This window comes from Patella vulgata, chromosome 4 (genome assembly GCF_932274485.2).
Source record: "Patella vulgata chromosome 4, xgPatVulg1.2, whole genome shotgun sequence".
Lineage (NCBI taxonomy): Eukaryota > Metazoa > Mollusca > Gastropoda > Patellidae > Patella > Patella vulgata.
Window position 1 is genome coordinate 27,285,989 of NC_065882.2, and position 23,503 is coordinate 27,309,491.

General features: G+C 34.7%; 1 protein-coding gene across 1 annotated transcript; it reads left to right on the plus strand.

Annotated features, from left to right (window-relative positions):
- The first annotated feature begins 674 nt into the window (after positions 1-674).
- On the plus strand, positions 675-18,499 carry LOC126817866 (regulator of chromosome condensation). The gene is made up of 10 exons (XM_056100211.1): positions 675-736; positions 3,953-4,235; positions 12,190-12,383; positions 13,670-13,849; positions 14,470-14,614; positions 15,912-15,983; positions 16,197-16,355; positions 16,487-16,603; positions 16,696-16,713; positions 18,489-18,499. The coding sequence occupies exons 2-10, from the start codon at positions 3,953-3,955 to the stop codon at positions 18,497-18,499; spliced, it is 1,179 nt and encodes a 392-aa protein (XP_055956186.1). The 5' UTR covers positions 675-736.
- Positions 18,500-23,503: the final 5,004 nt, after the last annotated feature.

Here is a 23,503-nt window from a genome sequence, read left to right on the forward strand (position 1 = left end):
TATTTGGAGTTAGGTGATAGTTGTGCCACAACATTGGCCTCTGTAAGTTTAATTAGTCATAGTATAAAATAGTTCCTTTACGAACTGTCTCTGATCGGACGATGTCAGAGACAGTTCGGAAAGGAACTATGTATAAAATTATCTTATTTTTCAGATGTTACATGCATTAACTGAGTTTGCCACATGGAATTAAAAACAAGCACATCAGTCGGCTACGTTCTCATTGCTACATTATACTGTGGTATGAATCCGACACAATTATTTTCAATTTGTCTGTCTCTTTACCTAGAGTAGACGAAGCTCGGTCCATAGATTTACCCCAAACAATCTAATTGGGTAAATCTATGATATGATGGACCCGACTAAGCTTAAATATGCACCCCTCTTAGTTATTATTAATACTACACATGTATGTATTTGTATGTATGTATGTATTCATTCATTTAATTATTTATCCAACCTGACTAATCAGATTTTCTGTTTTCAGTACTAAATTTAGTTCTTAGCATACTTACTAAGGTCTCTTCTTCGCGTCTCGGTACGTTTTAAAAACACACAACAGGAAATGAAACAAATGCTTTGTTAACCCTATCTAGATGTTTTATCTAGTATAAATATGAAAAATGATTTTGAACAACCAAGTCTACAATTAACCGGATGCGGAAGTGATTCTTGCGCAAGTGCATCAGTGTAAATGAAAACGTGAGTCGGCGGTAAACATCATTTATTTGCAAAGGTTAAAGTTGTGTTTTTATGTTCTTCTCTAATTTACTAAAACATTGAAACTAGATATGTAAAAGCAATGTTATTGTCCGAATTCAGTTTTACAGTTCGCAACTGAAATTTCAAAACTGGCGAAAACAGCCAGATATAAGGTTTAAAACTAAAGCTATAAAAGTGCAATAATTAATAGGCCCCGCTAATGATAATCATGATGATGTGTTGATTTGTTGTTTTGTTAGTCTTACACAATGAGTTATAGTGTAGTCTAGCAATACAAAATTTTTTATTTTCAGTTTGACTAAAACTGAATATTTACTAGCATTCCAACCCTCCTCCCATTTAAGAAACTTAAGGGAAAAAAAATCAAAATCAGTTAAGAAATCTGAAAGTTAATGCACTTTTCAAGACCAGAAATGGTTCCACTACTGATGTCGTCCGCCTTACTCCAGCCACAATAGTGGCTCGTCTTATGGAGTTCCTTTGCGCAAGTTTTTTAGTCAATCGTTTACTTGTCTTTACTACACTTGGATCTGGAAGACTTGTTATTTAACTTGTGTTCCGCTTGAAATGAGGGGTCAGCCAATCAAATGGTCTGTCGAATCGAGTGTTTGACTGGAACTGTGGGTAATTCACTAGTAACATCAATGCTGATTGGTTAATCGAATGTCTTATGTCATAGGTCAAAAGTCGGTCTTATGACCCCTGACGTGACCTATCGCTAAAACTTGTCAGATCTTCATGTAGTGTAGGCCATCGAAAGTATAAAAAAACGAAACGAAATATAGATCTGTATTTTAATCAGATTGTTTTTTTTAGTCAAATGACTACAAAAAGTTTACTAGCCTATAGCCCCCTAAATTTACACATAAACTGACCTCAAACTGTACTGCACATATCTTAACATATAATAAACCAATTCCCATTGAAATAAAGGTGAAGTCTTGCCGCATAACTATTTGATTTGATGAAACCCAACTGTTACGCAAAATTTGCCGAAATTTCATCTGGCTGGTGTCATGGCGGCTTACATTAAAAGAAATGTCACTTTGAAAATGTAGAAGGCATAATTACCACAAAGAAAAACTGTTCAATAACTATTTTAGTGGTTCAGTTCTCACTATTTGTGATAGAATTACTTATTTCAATACAAACTGTAATGATATGTGTTGACAATTGTGCGTTTGAACCTATTTTTACTTGCGTAAGGAGTCTTAGATTGTATCAATTGTAGCGTTAAACACAGTTTAACGGTACAACATTTGTAGCTATTTCAAGACCCAAAATTGATTGACACCATTTTACACCTTTTTTTAGAACTTGAAAAAAAAAGTGACCAAAGACTATTTCTCAGCAACTGTTGAAGATATTGGCATCATATTTTTCGGGAATTATTCATCTGACAATTCACCATCTATGGAATTTTCAAATTTGGGCTACATAATTTATTTGTTTTGGTATAGGGTCTGCAACATGCCAAAAATAACAAATTTGGTAATTTGCATCAAAGACACTAATTTTATGATATGATTCACATATGGACCTCAAGTTTTCAGTATTGTAAAGTCTTTGATGTTTCTGTTCATACACGTTCCCTGGGGGTTGGCATGTGCGCGCGGTATCATAAGGTCTGTCATTGAGTCAACTGGCCTGATTTCGATTCCCCGGTTGTATGTGTCATGGAATAGGGTCGCATGTCCAACCTTGTGGGTTTTCTCTGTGTCCTCCTGTTTCCTCCCACTGCTAAAGACCCCTATGCACAAGGGAATTATTAAAATAAAATTGAACCAAATGTTAGTCCTGAAATGAACTAGTTTGTGATGAATGGAGGTTAAACCCCATTTTCTCTCTCTCTCTCTCCCTCTCTCTCTCTCTCTCATACACATTGCCAAAGTCTGGGAACAAAAAAAAACAACCTCATTTTACTGTGGCGCCCCAAGCAATGTTTTGCATTGCTATTAAGTAGGTATCTGTCAACATTTAAAAACATTTCTGTCCAGACTAGCGAGCCAACATCATACTCACTGAGCCACTGTGGATCCCCATATCCATTAGCCCAGTTAGTGCAGAAAAGTAGGACGGTAAACCCCATTTCATTTCATCATTTCCTATTGTTCTGAACCAATCATTTCATTTCTAATGATGACTGGCATATGCCATACAGTGTGCTATGATTATGATGAAATATTGCTCGGACACGGTCTATACATACATACAGCTTACTATAATTTTGTTATAGTACACTAATGTGTACGCTGGACCTCAGGTTTTTATACAATCTGAACAACTAGACACTGTTGTTTCTGAACAACTTTCTTGACCAACACCGTGAGCAAACCTGTGACCTACCAGTTAGCGAATCAGCGTCTTACTTACTGAGCCCCTGTTGTAACTCCCATTCAAGATCGTAATCCTTACCCTAAAAATGTTTCCATGCTGTATGCTATGAGGGAAATTTTGCCCATACAGCAGTTCAGCCTATTCTTTTGTCGAATTCCAACTGTCAAGGATTCTTTTACTTGCACACCAATGTGTACACAAGTCCTCTAGACCCTGTTGCTTGCCTCCGACCTGAACCACTGACAATGGTAAACCACACTGGAAAATCACTATGCCATTTCTTGGCCAACACTGATCAAACCCCAGACCTGGTGAGTGAACCAGCGCCTTAGCACTTGTGTGTCACTGTGGCTCCCACATAGATTAACAACTCATCCCCATTGAAATAAATGTGAAATCTGACTGCATATTATTTCTTTGATTTGTTTACATAAAAATGTCGGTTTGAAAATGTGTTACCATAAAAATTAAAAAGAATGTGTGGTGATTATGTAGACCTACTTCATTGTTTGTCATAAAAGCATTTGTTTCAATACAAATTATGACGATATGTGTTGAAAATTATTTGTTTGAGATAATTTTTACATGTGCAAAGCATCAATGATTGTATTATTGAAGCAGAAATTAACCATGATTGTCAATTTTGAGATATACTTGATATTGTGTTCCACATGCTGTTGAAACTATAGTATAACTAGTAATTGAAAATGACTTGCTTAATGTTATTATGGCCCTAGGCCTAGACTGAACAATCCATTCTCTGATAACACTGTACCAGAGAGACCGAAGTCATTAATGACAATTATGTATTGAAGTCAACCAGAAAAAGAAAAATGTAAATAAATGAAGCAAGACTCATTGAATTAACTTATTGATATTTTAATCAATTTAGATGTCTGCGAAAGGAAAGAAAAGAGTTTTGGAAAACCCAGAAGATTCTCCAGGTACACCCGAAAAAAAGACACGGACAACAAAAACAAATGCTGCTAAAAATACAAAATCTACAGAAAAAGGAGTGAATGGCAAGACAAGTGATAAAGCTACCACAAGTGGAAAAGAGAATAAATTAAATGGTAAAACTTCTACAGCTAGCAAAGATAAGAAAAACAACACAGTAGCTAAGGAAAATGGAATCTCAAAAGAAAAAGTTGATAAAAATCTTTCAAAAATAAAAGGTTAGTCTTGGTTGAAAATTTGAGTAGAGGTATTGATAATAGTGAGAATGCCAGTTAACTGGTCAACATGCAAACTTGTCCACATGAAAAGTCTAAGTCGTCCAGAAATATCCAAATACATTGGTTGAGTCGTCCACACATCCATGACACAACTAACTTTGTTACTGGGCGAAAGAATAAAAAAAAATTGCCTTAGAAATACAATGGTAAATTTGATAATCCCATAAATATACAAGCTGATTATTCATAGAGGATAGATCCAGTAAGTTGCCTTTGTGAAAATAGGCCATGTGGCAAATGAAGACGATCCAAGCAATTAGTGCAGTTACCGGTAATTTTGATAACCCCATAAACTTGCTGGTTTCTTATAACACGGCCAATACTTAAAGGGGCGTTATTTAAGATTAGATAAAAAAACTGACAGTTCTTGCTATAATAAATAGATAATGAAAACAGAATATTCTGAAAATTCCAGTCAAATTGCTTCACTCTGAACCAAGACATAGCGATTCAATTTTAGGCTAGCCTTTATTGTCATTACTAACATTGGTACGATAATAAACAAAGTCTTCAAATATACTAACGATGGCATCAAGAGTTGTTTAGGGTCTGGATAAGTAAATTAATGTCTAAATAATGATTTAGATAACTAAGATAACATGTCAGGCCTAAAGAAAGACCTGCAATATAGTGTGGTATGACATGTCATTCCCGTAGGATTTGTATGCTAAAATTGATTTTTTTGTTATTTTGGGTTGATGTTGGACCAAGCTATCCAAAAATTTCGGGGTTCAAATTTTCCGACCTCTTGACCCCTCTGGGAGAGGCATGTTTGAAATTAGGATCCCTCTGACCAAGGCCATGGCTATCTCCGCTAATAATGGTTGAATTTTCAGGATATGAAGTTCATTCGGGTGTTTTTATACGCCCACATAGAAATGTGGACGTATATTGCCGTCGCCCCTGTCTGTCCGTCCGTCGTCCACAATTTCTTGTGAATGCTCTAACACCAAAAGTTAACATCCGATCTTTGTGAAATTTATATGCAATATTTAAATTAGGGAAACGAAGGAGCCTATTTAATTTCAGCAATTTCCGTTTATTATTTCTAGAGTTATGGCCCTTGTTTCACTTTGGTTAACCTTGTGAACGCTCTAATGCCAAAAGTTAACATCCGATCTTAGTGAAATTTATATGCATTATTTAAATTAGTGAAACAAAGAATCCTATTGAATTTCAGCAATTTCCATATATTACGTCTAGAGTTAAGCCGATCTGTATGAAATTTGCATGCGTCATTTAAATTAGTAAAGAGAAGAATCCTATTGAATTTCAGCAATTTCCGTTTATTACTTCTAGAGTTATGGCCCTTGTTTCACTTTGTTCAACCTTGTTAATGCTCGATTGATGAAAGTTATCATCCGATATGTATGAAATTTATATGCCTCATTTAAATTTGTGAAACAGAGGTCTATTGAATTTCAGCAATTTCCGTCAATAATTTCTAGAGTTATGGAGGTTGTGAACCTTGTGAACGTTTGAATGACAAAAGTGATCATCTGATCAGTATGAAATTTATATGCATTATTTAAATTAGTAAAACGAAAAAGCCTGTCAAATTTCAATAATTTCTGTAGATTAATTCCAGAGTTGAGACCCTTGTTTCAGTTTGTAGAACCAGGGCCCTTATTCACAAAAACTTAAACTAAGATACAATCAAAATTTTAAGAAATACTGCAATTCAATTGGCTGACCAATATGCAAATTGGATATATGCAAATTGATTTTACTGGTCAGCCAATCGAATTGCAGCATTTCTTAAAATTTCTATTGTATCTTAGTTTAAGTTTTCGTGAATAAGGGCCCTTGTCAACTCTCAAACGGCAAAAATTATAATCTGATCTGTATGGAACTGTCTTGTAAAGGCCCCCAATTACCTACAAAGGAATAAATATGCGACAACCCTTGGCGACCACTCGGATGATTTTGCTGCTGTGGGTGTATGTTTCGTTGCCTGGCAACCTATCTTTTCATGATGCCGATCCCATCTGTGAAGTAGTCTTCATTCACTTCCGGTAGGAAATATCAATTTCTGTTGTCAAATTCGGTTCGAATTCAGCCAATAACCTTTGGATTTTCATGATCTGAAGTTAATTCTGGAGTTTTTTCATCATGCGGACCCCATTATTTGGTTCAAATTTTTCGACCCATGACCTGTTTGAGAGGGGCCTTTTTGAAAGCCGGACCCCTCAGACCGAGTCCATGACTATCTCTGCCAACAATGGTTGGATTTTCATAATCTGAAGTTCATTTTGGGGTTTTGTCATCATGTCGACCCCATCTATGATACACTTAAAGCAAATGGAAGTAGTTTTCATTGAATTCAGGTGGGGAATACCAATTTCCGGTGTCTCAGTCTACCACTTTTTGTGGCTTTTGAAGCATGGTAAAATGATTCATGTTGTCACTTTTGGGTGACTGGAATGTTCTGTCTTGAATCTCATGACAGAACATTCCAGTCACCCAGTTCGTAACAAGTAAATAAGTTTAATATCAAAAAGAAAAAGAAGTCACCAGAAAAGAAACAAAAAGATCATATCTTGGAAATAGATACAATTCTGTTCACTGCATCAGTTATTCATCATTCTCGTCCTCCTGCTCACCCATGATATGACTCGAAATGTTCGTCTGTTTACTTGTCGCTGACAGGCGATTTTTTCGTCTGACAGGTAGCTTTTCTTGCGACAGGTGGACTAAATTTTACCTAATGTTCAGTAAATTGACTTAAGACCTCAATACTCACGTCCAGGTCAGGTACATTTAATTATTCGTTTCTAAATGCAAGAATTAAGCAAGGGAATACTGTGAAAAAACGCCATTTGCACTGTTTACATTTCGCTCTATCGTAGGCTACAGTTACTCGCACAGTTTGGAAGTAGACAATTTTCTAACAATGAATTTCACACCATCTACACTTGTTTTCATCTGCTTGACACTAGTTTATAGCATTATGAAGTATTATATCTAAATAAATTAAAACGCTCCCCCAAGTCATGTGAAAAAATTCTACCGTAATGAATATAGTGGTGGCTGGAATGGAAATCAATGCACACAGCTTGTTGCCTGGTGTATTTATAACAATTATAACAATTTCCATAAATAAAGGCTATGAATAATTTATAAGACAATTTGACAAAATCAAATAATTAGTTCGGAAAAATATTTCATATAAATATAGACAGGATATGTGAGTAATGAATTCCAGGGGGCGTTACCTGTCCTCCACATGCGGTATAGGAATACAGTGCCATGCACAGGTGTGATTCATGTTTTGATATTCAATTTATTATGGATATTTTAAAATCTGAATTCTACACCTCAATGGCAAAGTATTCGATTTATTACGCAAGTTTGGTACCATTCACATGGATACGGATAATAGAATTGTACGAATCTTCGAGTCGCTGAGCCAAAGCAGATTCGCCGACTTTCAAGAACTTTAGGCATTCTGATGTCGAAGAAATAAAAAGGTTTCATATTACGATATTTATATGGAGCAATGTAGGTCAAGACCTAAACAATTTAAGTGTGTGTGTGTGTACCTACATGTATGGATATGTGTGATGTGATTGATCATTGATAATTAAGAGTGACAGGTTATGTAGGTTCTTGTGCAGAATCTTACTCTGCCTGACCCTTGTGCTTTAAAGTTACAATTTCATATTTTCTAAGAAAGTCAAAACATAATCATTTCTATGTCTTTTGCTCAATAGGTTTTCAACTCACTATTATACGATCATAGGTTATCTTTCTCACACTTACAAATCTTCACACCGGAAATAATAACACAATTACCTCCCTTGTTTTTCTATTCCCCCCATGGAATAGCTATCTTCAAACGATTGAATTTGAAGTTGAAAATGATATTTTTGCCAATTTCTCAACTGGCAATAGTGAATTATAGGATTAATAGGATTATTCTTTAACAAGGTAGGACTGTTTATAGATATCATCTATTTTAGGGCTTTATTTTAATACATTTGAAAAATATAACTTAAAAATATGAAATTGTAACTTTAACTGAACTAACAAAAAGTGGCTGTAAATCAGGTTGCATGGGGCAGTGCAGTTTCGGAAATAATGGTCGACCTTGTTCATCTCTGTGCAAGGGTTTTGATAAGGAGCGTACCTATATGATCAGTGATGTGCAAGGGGATGAGGATGATATATTTATTTCCAAGATAGGAACTTCGTTGTTTTCATTTCTTGCGACTTCTGACTTGTTATAATTTCTTTTTGTTTTTGATATCAAAATGGTTTACTTGTCACAAACGTCAGATTTATCTTGAATCTCATGACAGAACATTCCAATGACCCAAAAGTGACTGCATGAAACTTTTACCATGCTTCAGGAGCCACAAAAAGTGGTACTGCATGACACCGGAAATGGGTATTTCCAACCGGAAGTCAATAAAAACTACTTACATTCACTTTATGTGTATCATAGATGGGGTCAACATGATGAAAGAACATCCAGAATGAACTCCAGATCCTGAAAATCCAAAGATTATTGGCTGAAATCAATCCGAGTTTGACACCGAAAATTGGTATTTCCCACCGCAAGTCAATTGATAACTACTTCCATTTGCTTTAAGTATATCATAGATGGGGTTGGCATGATGAAAAAGAAAAACAGAATTAACTTCAGATCATGAAAATCCAAAGATTACAGGGTGAAATCAATCCGAGTTTGACACCTGAAATTGATATTCCCCACCGGAAGTCAATGAAAACTACGTCCAATCGTTTTAAGTGTACATGTATCATAGATGAGGTCGACATGATGAAAAAACACGAGAATGAACTTCAGATTATGAAATTGCAACCATTTTTGGCAGAGATAGCCATGTCCTCGTTCAGAGGGGTTCCGATTTAAAAAAAGGCCCCTCCCAAAGGGGTCAAGGGATCAGAAAATTTGAACCCCGATATTTTTGGATAGCTTGGTCCCTAAACATTTTCTCATTATTTAGTGGGGTAAAATATCTGACAGATTCTCTCGGACCTCGGATTGAAGATGGGTTTTATAAGAATTTGACCCACTGAATCCAATGAGCATGGGTATTCCTCCTAAAAAATGACGGCTAATTCCGCTAGGGGGCCAAATTCAAAATGGTGGCTTATTTCGGCAGGAAACTTATAAAGTTCCCAACAAAGGTGTGTAATATATTGAAATATAGGTTTTTGGTGCATTATATATCTTCAATATGTGTAATTCCAGAATCCGGATGATTCCAGCCTGGCTTCCTTGAGATTTTAAAATTCAAGATGGCTTTCATGAGGCATTTTCTGGTTAGTTACTTTAATTTAGTGGGGTAGAATTCGGGACAGATTCTCTCGGACCTCAGTATGAAGGTGATTTCTATCAGAATTTGACCCGCTGAATCTAATGAACTTTGGTATTATTCCTAAAAAAGCTGTGGGCCAAATTCAAAATAGAGGCTCATTTTAGGGGGAAACTCATAAAATCCCCCCAAAAAGCTGTGCAATATATAAACTAAAGGTTTTTGGTGTCATTTACTTTAGATATAAACATAAAAACATGTTCCGACAAAAAAGTATTCCGGGTTGAGCTTATATTCAAAATGGTGGCCATATTTGGCAAGACATAACAATATTAGTAATGTATTAAACTATAGGTTTTCGGGTTCGACAAATTTATATCTGAATGGAGAAATGTGCCATGACCGAACGAAACGCTAATATGTTTCCATAATTCAACAAAATAACTAAATTTAGTAGACCATGGAAGATATAGAACCGTTAACGTAAAAACTTATGTATCACAGGACTAAGAGCACAAATTACAGAGCCATGCGAACAGAAGCTACGGAGAGCGAATTGTCAAGCATAAATCTTCATCCACTATGGCACCTGTCCGTGTCACCTTCTCTACTAGAAAACAGAGGGATGGAAAATGTTTTGTCAGCGTAATACAAACCCCAGCTTTACCGGCGCGTATGAATGACCAAATAACTTGCAAGACAAATGTTATCCCCGCTGCGTGACACGGATGGAATGGGAAGAATAAGACTGTCCAACCGATTGCGAGTATTCCAATACAATACCCGAGGTTGCACAAGACAAATATGTGAGCCCCAGTTGGCTATTAGAAACATTTGCTTTCAACGCACGATGGTCCGATAGTTGATTGGGGTTGACCGTGCCTACTTTGTCTCCTTATAAGAATATAAGGGAAAGAATATCATCGGGTTGGAACACCTTTTGGTTGATCCTTTATTTATGTCTATATCTGAAGAAGTTGACAACGAAAACCTATATTTCATATATACACCATATTATTAGGGATCATTATGAGTTTACCTCAAAAAACGAGCCACCATTGTGAATTTGACCCCATAGCGGAATTAGTTGTCACTTTTAGGAGGAATACCCAAGCTCATTAGATTCAGCGGGTCAAATTCTGATAGAAATCACCTTCATACTTAGGTCCGAGAGAATCTGTCCCGAATTCTACCCCACTAAATTAAAGTAAATAACCAGAAAATGCAACATGATGGCCATCTTGAATTTTTTAATTTCCTCAAGGATGCCAGGGTGGCATCATCCGGATTCTGAAACTACACATATTGAAGATATATAGTACACTGAAAATATATTACACACTTTTTTAGGGAACTTTATAAGTTTCCTGCCCAAATAAGTCACCATTTTGAATTTGGCCCCCTAACAGAATTAGCCGTCATTTTTTTCAGGAATACCCAAGCTCATTGAATTCAGTGATTCGAATTCTTATAGAAAACATCTTCAAACCGAAGTCCGAGAGAATCTGTCACATATGGTGGCCATCTTGAATATTTAAATTTCCCCAAGGGTGCCAGAGTGGCATCATCTGGATTCTGAATCTACACATACTGAAGATATATAATCCATCAAAAAACATTAGGTGGACTACATTTCCAGGTTTGACAACCTGCTGCCGGACTAAACTCAAAACAACAAAAATATCAACTTCAGCAATTTTAGCATAGAAATCCTATGGGAGATGTTTTGATGTCATACCACACTAATAGTCAGCAGATCGGATTCTAATCCAGTAAATATTGCAGGCTAGCGATGACACCGAGAGCTGATTATGGTCTGGATAAATTAATGTCAAATAATAGGGTGCCCCACCATAAATAAATATCTCCAATTATCTTGACAATTGCACAACAATATTTATATACCAAGCCTTAAATCTGTTTCACACATTTATAGACTTCACTAAATAAACGGTCATGTTATACTTAATTAACCATCCATAAATAATAGACTAAAAATTGGTTACGAGTGTCGGCCATAACATAGTCTCGCTTAGCCAGTCTACCGACCATTCTATGTCTGATTGAAAGGCCGGGATAATCAAGACTACTTTTTTACGACACATAGAAAGCTGGAACAAAAAATTGAATTTAGAAACATGCATGTAAGGCAAATCAACAATTGTTTAAAGAATCTTGTAAAAGTAAAATGAAACTACTGCTAGTATCATGTTCTTGCCTAACCCAAGTGTTTCAAAGATATTATTTGTACTGACATTCGCGGCCAAAAGAAAGACCTGCAATAGGCAGATTTAGCTCTTGCATAATGTATGTTCAATAAATGGTCTTTAAAATATCAATTTGCTGATTCAGATGGCATGTTTGTCATCCATCCATCAAGCATACTCATCATAATATTTTCATTTGGAAGAGTTTAGCTTTTGAAATAAAAAATGTACTATTACATGCCATGCGTACATGTATGTAAACTTCCTGAAAAATACTTAGTTACATTCTTTCTTTACACTAGCCCAGTTAGAGCAGAAAAGTAGGACGTTAAACTCCATTTCATTTCATTTACTTTCACCAAAAAGATAATTAATCATCAACATTAATCATTTTTCTTTTGGCAGTTAGTCACAGATCTCATGGTTCTGTTATGAAAAAGGGTGTTGTACTAACATGTGGTGAGGGTGATGTTGGTCAACTTGGATTAGGTGAAGACATTATGGAGAAATCACGACCAGCATTTGTTGAACTACCAGATCCTATAATACAAGTAGCAGCTGGTGGCATGCATACTGTTTGTTTAACAGATAAAGGAACGGTAAGATACTGAATACAATAAACAACCAAACTGTAACAAGATTCTATCTAAAACAATTGTAAAATCTATATGAACAATATAATTATTTTAAGGTGTAATGGAATTGCGACTGAGGGGAAATTGGTAGTAATGATGGTAGTACTTCTATTTCATTCATAAGTTGGTGATCTTTTATATTATGCCATCTGCTGTTTTGAGATAATCATCGTGATCTTAATATTAATAATTGTATTGCTCAACTATTTAATCCACAAGAGAATGCTTAAGGTGCTAGAAAATGTTCTCACATACATTATGCAAGAGTAGTGCTGATATCAAGTATCGATTTATCGCAGATGCATTGATTCGGCCAACGCCGATGCAATTTTCGGCCCTTTTTGTATTATCAATGCATCGGCAAAAAATATTAATAATTAGCTTTATGTGTCCGAGGAGTTCACAAGTTAGTCCACTAGAATAAATAACACCTTTTCAATACATGTAATGGAACAAATCAATGAATCCCACACGTTGTATTAGGCTAGTCCAGCTTGACCTGTTTACGCTATGCTTCCGTTATGTTTGTCACTGTATAGCAGATTTGTTAATTGATACGTGAAAGATAAGATTTTAAAGTTAATCCTTTTTCAAACACAGAGCCAATGCAATTTGTTTAAGACTGGGGTGATGTATTAATTAGTTTTAGAGACAATGTAAGCAGCACAGTTTTGTAATCTTTGTAGCTTTGACACGTGTTCGTCCGTAATTCCAGTTATTAAAAAATGACATTAATCGACTCTTGATATTACTAATAAAGTTAATCCTTTTTCGAACACAGAGACAATGTAATTTGTTTAAGACTGGGGTGATGTGTGATTTAGTTTTAGAGACAATATAAGCAGCCCGGTTTTGTAATTTTTATAGCTTTAACACATGTTTCTCCATAATTCCAGTTAGTAAATAATTTTTCCAATAGTCGACTCTTGATATTACTAATAAATCTGGATTTGAAATTATTAAAGAATAGGATAAGGTTTTTTTTATGGAATAAGTTTATATTATTGTGTCTTTTATTTTTAAATTATTTTTATTATAAATACTTATATAGTGCTATCTTTCACATGCATGTTCAGGTGCCTTTTACTGTTAATAATTATAAAAGATTATTAGACACCTGATAGAATCTACTTTGGTTAGACAACTCTCTAGAATGCTTATTATTTACATGTATAGGAAGATGGCTTATTTACAAGGACTGGGCAATGTGTTAGTAAAGTATGTTTAATTGTTACTGTTAAATGTTTCAGATCTATACATTTGGTTGTAATGATGAGGGAGGATTGGGTAGAGATACATCAGTAGAAGGATCAGAAACTAGACCAGCTTTAGTTGACCTACCATATAAAATAGTTCAAGTTTCAGCAGGAGACAGTCATACAGCAGCTCTTACAGAAGATGGAAAAGTGTTTGCTTGGGGGAATTTTAGGGTATGTTGACTAGTTGCAGTATATCATTAATATCTGATTGATTGGCAAAAGGTGATGTGGACATCTAACTGAGATAGAATGTTCAAACATGGTATGGTGTAGGTATTTAGTAACACCTTAGCTAAGTTTAATGATAAGCATTTTCTGCTTAGGCGAATCCTTCTGGACACAACAACTGAGACTGATGAAACTTGGTGGATAGTTTCATTACATCATCAATACATTGACTAAGTTCAATAATGAGCCATTTCTGCTCAGGTTAAGAAATTTGATTGGTCAATTGGTTTATCAAATTTTTTACAAATAGTTTCTGTACATCAATACATTTTCTCCTCGGGTTAAGCCAAGTGGTAAGCAATTTGAAGCTTTTTGCTTTACAAAAAGATAAATTAGCAACTAATTGATGTGTGTCATCTATTTATTTTTAGATTGAGACGGGGGACATTAAAGCCTCACTGTTGTTATTACCTACCTATGTCACAAATAAGGACATGGTCTATGTAATGACCAAGCTAACTAGGACTTGACTCACCCACAATTACATTGCTTATTTACTGTCACCTTTTTTTTTATCTTTTATTTAGGATAGAATTTGATAATTTATATATAAATTTTTTCAGGATGCTAATGGGTCTATAGGTCTAACTAAATCAGGTATAGAGAAGAACCCATCACCATTATTAGCAAATGAAGTAGTTGTTAAAATATCTTCAGGTGTTGATCATTTAACTTGTTTAACAGATAAGGGAGATCTTTATACATTAGGTAGGTAGAGATCTCTGTTAAAGATAGGTTCCTTGAAAAGTATTTATCGGGTGGTTATTTCCAATAAAAGTATGGCAATTTTGGTATATATGGAAAGTAGAGATATCCAATCTTTCTAGAAAAATACGCCAACATTGAGTGCTTGATGTACAAGTTGATAAACTTATGAAGAGTTAGACGTATAACACTTTCTGAGATAAAAATGACGGAAAAAGACGCGGGTAGTGCATAATCCGAGAATTTAATTAGGATTCGATAATTGTAATAAATAGTAATCGATTAAAGACAACATCGTCTTATGTATGCAATGAATTCTCCTCTGACGTCCGAGAGAAGTAAGTCACGTGACATAAACATGACCCGGTTTGATCGAATTTTTATAGCAGGGCATTCCTTGGCAATTAAAATGTTTGAGAAGGATTTGAAGCAAAATTATGACAAATTAATTAGTTTGAATATGTTTTTAGTCCATATATACCATTAAATCACCCAGTTTGTACATGGGAATGTATCTTTAAGCTTTACACACAACTTCTCTGTTTTATGGATTAATAAAAGAAGACTCCCGAAAATAATGGCAATATATTAATCATTTAGAGGCATTTAGAAATTGGGTAGAGCGATAAACTATAACACATATTTATAAATGCAAAACAGCTACTAATTAAACATACATTATGCAAGAGTTAAATCTGTCTATTGCAGGTCTTTCTTTAGGCCTGAAATGTTATCTAAATTATTAACTAGACATTAATTAACCTATCCAGACCATAATCAACTCTAGATGGCATCGCTAGGCTGTGATCTTTAGTGGATTGTGAACCGATTTACTGCATAACTTTCCTTCGAGACTAGCTGTTTATCGTACTGACTTTAGTAATGATGATCAAGGCAAGGCGGAAATTCAATCGCTTTGTCCTCGGTTCATAGTGGATCAATTTGAATGAAATTTTGAACAAATTGCTTTTACATTATCCAGTTTTGAACTATACTAACGTCCAAAAGAAAGTATACTCTGTGCATTTCGTGCTGCATCAATCAAAGTCGTTTTTCCATGGTATACGGTATAAGGGTAGAATGTCAATTTGTTTCAAAAATTTTATTTTGCTTAGAAATGTTGAGTTTGGACGCAAGAGACAAACTCAGTAATGCTTTATCAAATGCTTTTAATCTAAACAAAACTTAGTCATACTTTTAGTGTGTATACTTTCTTTTGGACGTCAGTATATTATAGTGAAAACTGCCAACTCGTTATCGAATCTCCCATAATGTATCTTTAATATTATGAATATTTTAGGATGTGCTGAACAGGGTCAACTGGGTAGATTAGCAGAATGTTTTACTAATAGAGGTGGAAGAAAAGGTTTAGGTAAGATATATATGATTTATAATATTCATTGATTATATTTAAATCACAGGAATCGGATATTGTTAGCTTACCATATATATGTATTTGATCTGTTTATTTTAGCAAAACATTTGGCTACATCTTTGTGATGGTCTATAATTTCTTTTTATTGTGAAACCATGCTTATGCTTTATATCTTGGAATGCTATTACATCATTCAATTTTTTTCTACAGAAAACTTATTAAAACCTGGAATTGTGCGATGTAAAAGATATAAGTCTAGAAAATTGGCCAAATTCTCTGATGTGTGGACAGGACAGTATGCAACATTTGTTGAAGAGAAAGAAACTGGAGATATTTATGGTTGGGGTTTAAACAATTATTACCAACTAGGTAGGAAGCCATATTCTATTTAATTATTAAAAACTTGTTATTTTTATTGAGAATATCAAAATATATGTAGATTTGTGATTGTGCTTGATTGTCAATTGTGAATTATCTCAGTATTTGATTGTCATTTTTAGGTTTTGCAGATATGGAAAATCGATTTGCACCAGAAAGAATAGAATCATTTTGTCGTGGTGTTAAATGGGATGTCATAAATGGTGGTCAACATCATACTATAGCTTTAGATACAGATGGTAAGTTACAAACGAACAATATTTCACAACTGTATATATGTATTATAGTATGCTGTATATATGTAATGTAGTATACTGTATATATATTACAGGTAAAGTGTATTGTTTGGGTAGAGAATTTCATCAGGATTTTCTAATGTGGTTCCTCCTTGTCAGTGGTACAGGACAGAGGGCCTGGGAAGGGACAACATATAGTCTTTCAGATGGGACGAAAAACTGAGGTCCCGTATACTCATTGCCATGCACGTAAAAGATCCCTTGACAGTAGGCCGTAGCGCTGATGTCCAAGCAAAATTTCCCTCATAGCGCGCTGTATGGTGTACGCCGGTCTTCTTACCCCAGTTGGAGCAGAAAAGTAGGACGTTCAACCCCATTTCATTTCATTTGTGTAGAGTGTAAAGTTGATACCATTTTAATTTATACATGTTTTCTGTTACAGGTAAAGTGTATTGTTTGGGTAGAGCAGATTATGGTAGATTAGGTTTAGGAGAGAATTGTGGAGAGAAATCTGAACCAACTTTAATACCTGGTTTAGAGAAAACAAAATGTTTACACGTAGATGCTGGTGGTTGTGCATCATTTGCTATAGATGAAAATGGTAAGCATAGTTGAAACCTTAAAAAAAAAAGTTCTGCAGAAGTTCATTTATTTAGCACAACAATGGCCTTGGAAGTATTACTATCAATAGTTTAGGTAAGAAAAGGGGTATGTACTATTGAAATTGAAAGCTGACCTCCAATTCTACAGACAATTTGCATTCACTTTTGTTAATTTTATAATGCATATGTAAATGGTGTTATTTATATATTTTTATTGTTTAATTAAGGTGATATATATGCATGGGGAATGGGAACAACGAAGCAGTTAGGTAGTGGTTCAGAAGATGATATTTTAGTACCTACAAAAATGGTTGGAAAAGCTCTTAGTACAAGGTAAATATACTTTTTATATTTATTCATACCATGTTTCTAAAGAATTTTAAACTACAGTTTATTGTCTTACTCTTGCTCATGGACTTAATTATTTCCTCTACTCAGAGATTATAATAAATTGGGGAATTTAGGCAACATATTTTTGTCAAAGTCAATTGGTAATGTTCCAATAATTTTGTATGTATAATTGGTCCCTGCACAAATTTTTTGAAAAAATTACCATTCAAATTTTGTTGATGTAAGTCAACTTCTGTATTTTTCTCCGTTATCAACTAGAATGCTATGTTTTACATTATGAATGACCCACAAGCTACATGTATGTTATTAGCCATTCAGTTTAATTTATTTATCAGGGTTAAAAATAATGCATACAGAGATATGGTTGATTTGTGTTAGATGTTGAATGCTGTTATTTGGTTGAAATGACTGTATGATATATAATATAATGTATACAATACAATCTACATGTAATTTATGTATGTTATGCACATTTACCATAATTTTCTAATTGAATATCTTTTTGTTTCTTACAGGAAAGGATTATGTGTTTCTGGTGGAGGACAACATACAGTTATTTTAGCACAAGACATACCAAATACAAATAGTTAACACATGAGTTAATCTGTAGGTCTCCTTATTTTGTCTCAAATAATATCAAATCGTGAATATATGTAATTAAAATCACTTATTACCAACAGTACAATGATCAAAAGCTTACCTATCTCTTTTTTTATACTGGATATAAGCTGGTCTCAAATTCACAAATATCCAATATCAAGAAAATGTCTAGCAATTCTGTCTGGTATTCAGGTAATTAACCTGAAGTTTTTTGTTTCATGTATATTATTAATCACTATATTTTACTATATTTTTATCAATTGTACAAGTAGTGATGATGTTTTATTCTATAAATAATGTAGAAATAATGTATATAACTTTGTGTAAAATAACAGACTTATTTTAAATCACAATTTAAAGTGCTGATAATGTAAAAACTCTTCGATTTTATGTGAAATATAATAAATAATCATACATCAAACGTACATAAAAAAAATTACAATTATCATTTTGGATGAAACTAGATATCGGACATCGGTATGCACTTTAATTATTACCTAATCTTTTTTTTTTCTAAATTTAATTCTTTTCTCTTTCGAAAAAGTAACTAAATATGTCTTCTAATTATTACATTCAAGAGAATGTCAGTGTGGGTTAAATGTTCAATGTTGTAATATTGGTATGTTAAATTCCTCAATTAAACACATACAAACAATTGTTGATGAAGCTATTCTGTAATTATTTTGTCTTGGCTAAAATTACATGTCTACTTAGTGCATTAAAATGACCATCATATTGTAATGAAAATTTGTGAAAGTTGTTAGATTTTTTGTTGCATCTAATAGTTGTTTTATTTGTTTCTATCTGTAAATTCTTGAATATTCTGTAGATCAGAGGGAATGAATATTAAAGGACAATTTTGTTGCCCACCAATTATGCATGTGATAGAACTGGTGAAACACATCCCAAACATAAGATCTTTGCTACAGTTGATCTGTAACAAAGATTTGAAGAATTTGGAAGAGACACAAATAAAGGAAATTATTGATACCAATTGAAGTAGAGAGTGGTAACAGGTACAGCTTGATTTGATAATTCCAATGAATTGAGACACTGAGAAAATATCAGTTTGAAACCAACTATTCATTTTGAGATGAGTGGGTAACAATAATGGCTTTCCTTTATTTGTGCCAGTACCCAGTTCCTCAAATCTTTGCTATGAATCAACTGTTAAAATTCTATTTGTAATGTGCTCAACCAGTTCTATCATATGCCAAATTTGTCGACATCAACAGTATCCTTACTAAGTCTGGTGCTTAATACATAGTGCATTCATTTGTTTATTGTCCATTTCATCTTTTATTGTATGTAACTGTAATCATGATCATTTTTAAGAAAATTAAATCAAATTCCATCAGAATTACTTTTGTTTTAATTTTTACTAATGAACAGTTTTAAAGGTTAAATGAAAAAAATGTTTAACTAGATGCTCAGGTTATAAAATTTGTATGAAGTTTGGTGTCTGAAAGTACATTATTCAGCCCTGGTTTAACCATTAAACAAGATAGGCCCATTCTGATTGACTCTGATTTAAAAAGATTTGGTGGTACAAAGTACAATATAAGATCATAGACACATTAAGGGATTAACATAGAACGTCTTACAATATCTTGACCAGCATGTTACAGTAGGGACTATCTAGTAGTATACTAGATAAGATGCCTGTGCATAAGACACATGCATGTTTTTTGATTATTTCATTCTACTAATTGAATGTGAAAGTAGTGCTTATTTCGAAATCTTCATTTTTATACGCCCACATTTTCATGTGGACGTATTATGCCGTTGCCCCTGTCCGTCCGGACGTCCGTCCATCCACAATTGTTTTAGGACTCTCTACAGGTCACAATTCTTATCCGATTTTGACGAAACTTGAAATACAGGTTTATCCCCAAAAGATCTCGGCTGCTTTCGATATTGGCATGTATCGGATCGAAACTTCATGGATTATGGCCCCTGATTGTACGAAAAATCACGTTTTTAGCTTGTGGACCCTATAGAGGTCACAATTTTTATCCGATTTTTTTGAAACTTGAAATGTAAGTTTATAACCCAAAGATCTCAGTTCCTTTCGATATTTGCGCATATCGGATTGTAACTTACTGAATTATGGCCCCTGATTGTACGAAAAATCGCGTTTTTAGCTTGTGGACCCTATAGAGGTCATAATTTTTTATCCGATTTAAAAAACCGTATTATTATATCACCGTTACACCCTAAGGAAGGTTGAGATCGAATTTCGTGAAAATCGGCCCAAAATTGACAGACAAAATGGCCGCCGTTCGTTCTCAAATAGCGTAAAAATATGGTATATCAAGGTTGTGGACCCTATAGAGGTCACAATTTTTATCCGATTTTTTTGAAACTTGAAATGTAAGTTTATAACCCAAAGATCTCGGTTCCTTTCGAACTTCGCGCATATCGGACCGTAACTTCCTGAATTATGGCCCCTGCTTGTACGAAAAATCGCGTTTTTAGCTTGTGGACCCTATGGAGGTCATAATTTTTATCCGATTTAAAAAAAAACTTATTATTATATCACCGTTACACCCTAAGGACGACTGAGTTCGAATTTCGTGAAAATCGGCCCAAAATTGACAGACAAAATGTCCGCCGTTCGTTCTCAAATAGCGTAAAAATATGGTATATCAAGGTTGTGGACCCTATAGAGGTCACAATTTTTATCCGATTTTGTTGAAACTTGAAATGTAAGTTTATAACACAAAGATCTCAGTTCCTTTCGATATTTGCGCATATCGAATTGTAATTTCCTGAATTATGGCCCTTGATTGTAGGAAAAATCACTCTCTTGTTAGCTTGTTCTCTATCCATCTCTCGAAAATGTGGGCGTATCCTGCCTGGCAGCCGCTGGTTTGTTGAGACTTGGGTATAGGCCTGGGTCATATTCAGTCTTCCTAAGTACATGTATGCTGATCCAATGCCAAACATTTTGGATATCAGGTTTGTGATGTTTGCTGACTTTGCTGTAGATTGTTGGGAAAGCACTTACAGGTAGTCTAGAAGTCTGTGGCAATAAATCGGGATGAATTTACTAAACACATTTTGTCTCCCATTTATTCAGATGTGAAACTGAGATATGACTAAAGGTGCAACCGATACGCCAAAACCCTGAATAAACACTAAAATTATTACCGGCACTATTTTTTTAAAAAAGAAATCAGGAATGGTAGAATAGTGAGTTTTTAACATAATTACCAAAAAAAAAAATATGGAGAATTATGTGTTTTGGCCAAAATTACCACAATAATTATGAATTATGACAATTATAATATGCTAAAAAATGTGTAACCCAGTTTTGAAGTCTTGTTATCTAACATTTAAAGGACAGCCATGTTTATTTAGGTCTCACCTATTTGTTCTCTGCATTTCATAAATTTTACCTGGCACATTATAAATTATGAGAGTCTACAAAACAGTAATAGAACACGACTAACATGTAATACCTATAAAATAAATGTTAAAACAACAGTAAAATGTTGGTTATTGTGTTCAAAACTTATAGTGCTATTAATTTTGAAATACAGTTGGGTTTACTCTCCTACGGTTCTGAACCAAGTGCGTTAATAGAGACATGAATAAGCATAGCGGCGTTTGCGCCTATTCTTTGTCAAAATCCAACTACCAATGGGGGTATTTAGTGGACGCCCTCATTACTACACCACTGATAAGGGGAAACTGCGATGGAATATCCTGGAATCAACTCCCCCGTCTGCTGGTAAGTGAGCCAGCACTAGTCTGCCGGATAAACAAACACAGATATAGGTGTTTTCCTGGAAAAAAAGTCCCATCAAAGCAAACTTGGTCTCAAATGATAGATAGGTACTCCAGAAAATAATGACCCATCATGATAGCTTGGGGGAAAGTTTTTGGGGCAGAGTCAAAGGTTAAGGTCGATCAATTCGAGAAAAAAAACACGTCAATATCTCAAAAACTATCAATGTTAGACCCTATGTATAGGATATTAACCTACCCGAGGTTGATATGATAGAGAACCGCGGGCAAAGCCTAAGTGTTCTCTATCATATCAATCCGAGGGAGAGTAGGTTTATATCCGACATATCCAACGCCATTTCACCCTTAAATTAAATGGGCTCTTCTATTAAAAGGCAACAATGATTGGATAATTGCTCGATAGTTTCCGCCAAATAGCGAAAAACACCGAAGTAATCACGTGAATGTACGTGCATGTTTTTGTTCATACGTCGCCATTTTTGAGTAATCGAATTGAAAGCAAAAACAAAATGGATAGTAATACAAAGTCAGACGAATAAGCAATCCTTTTTAGCCAACATATTGACGATGGAAAAGATGTGGATGCAAATATCGATGAGGATCTATCCAAAGCCAGGAGAAAATTTGGATCAAAAGGCAACCTTTTCCGATAATTCTGACAGTAAACCGTGATTGAAGGTTTTCGGTATGTTCAGAGAAGGATTTGACCGACTGTTTTAAGTGGACTGTACCCAAAAATATTTACGAAGGAAGTCTTGGAGTGTGTGGAGAAATAATGGAAATATGGACGGAAAGAAAATTCTGAAATATCTTAGACATGGATTATGGATAACCGATTTAAATACGCCGATTAAGTACGCCGTCTATTTCGGTACTGAATGCTACAAACTGTACCATAACAATTTTTAATTGTCAAAAGAATAAAAAATTATTTCTGTGTTCTTTGTATTATTTCGATCATCTACGTCATCAGCGGTTGATATGAGCCGAATATATCGACCTGAGATGACGTCATTAGCGGTTGATATGAATATATCAACCTGTCATGACGTCATCAGCGGTTGATATGAACCGAATATATCAACCTATGATGACCTCATGAGAGGTTGTATAACTGCTATGGACATCAAAAAAAACCTACCACCAGTTGTATATAAATGTATTATCAACACATAGGACCACCTATGACGTCCCACCGCTAAAAAAAAACCCTACGCGCAAGCGAATTATTGAAATAAAATTGAACCATGTGTTAGTCCCGAAATGATCTAGTTTGTGTCGAGTGGACGTTACCCCCCCCCCTCTCTCTCTCTCTCTCTCTTATTTCGAATTCAAACTGTCAAGGGTTCTTTATCGTTACACGGGGCTTCGCTTTTCCGTCCTATACGAATGACTGGACACTGCCCCTTGCAGACACCGTGACAGAAGGCCGTTAAATGTTTCATTATCTAAACATGCATTTCACAAGAGCTAAATCTTCCTATTGCGGGTCTATCTTTAGGCCTGAAATGTTATCTAAATTATTGATTAGACATTAATTAACTTATCCAGACCATAATCAACTCGCGATGCCATCGGATGGTTGCGATATAAGTAG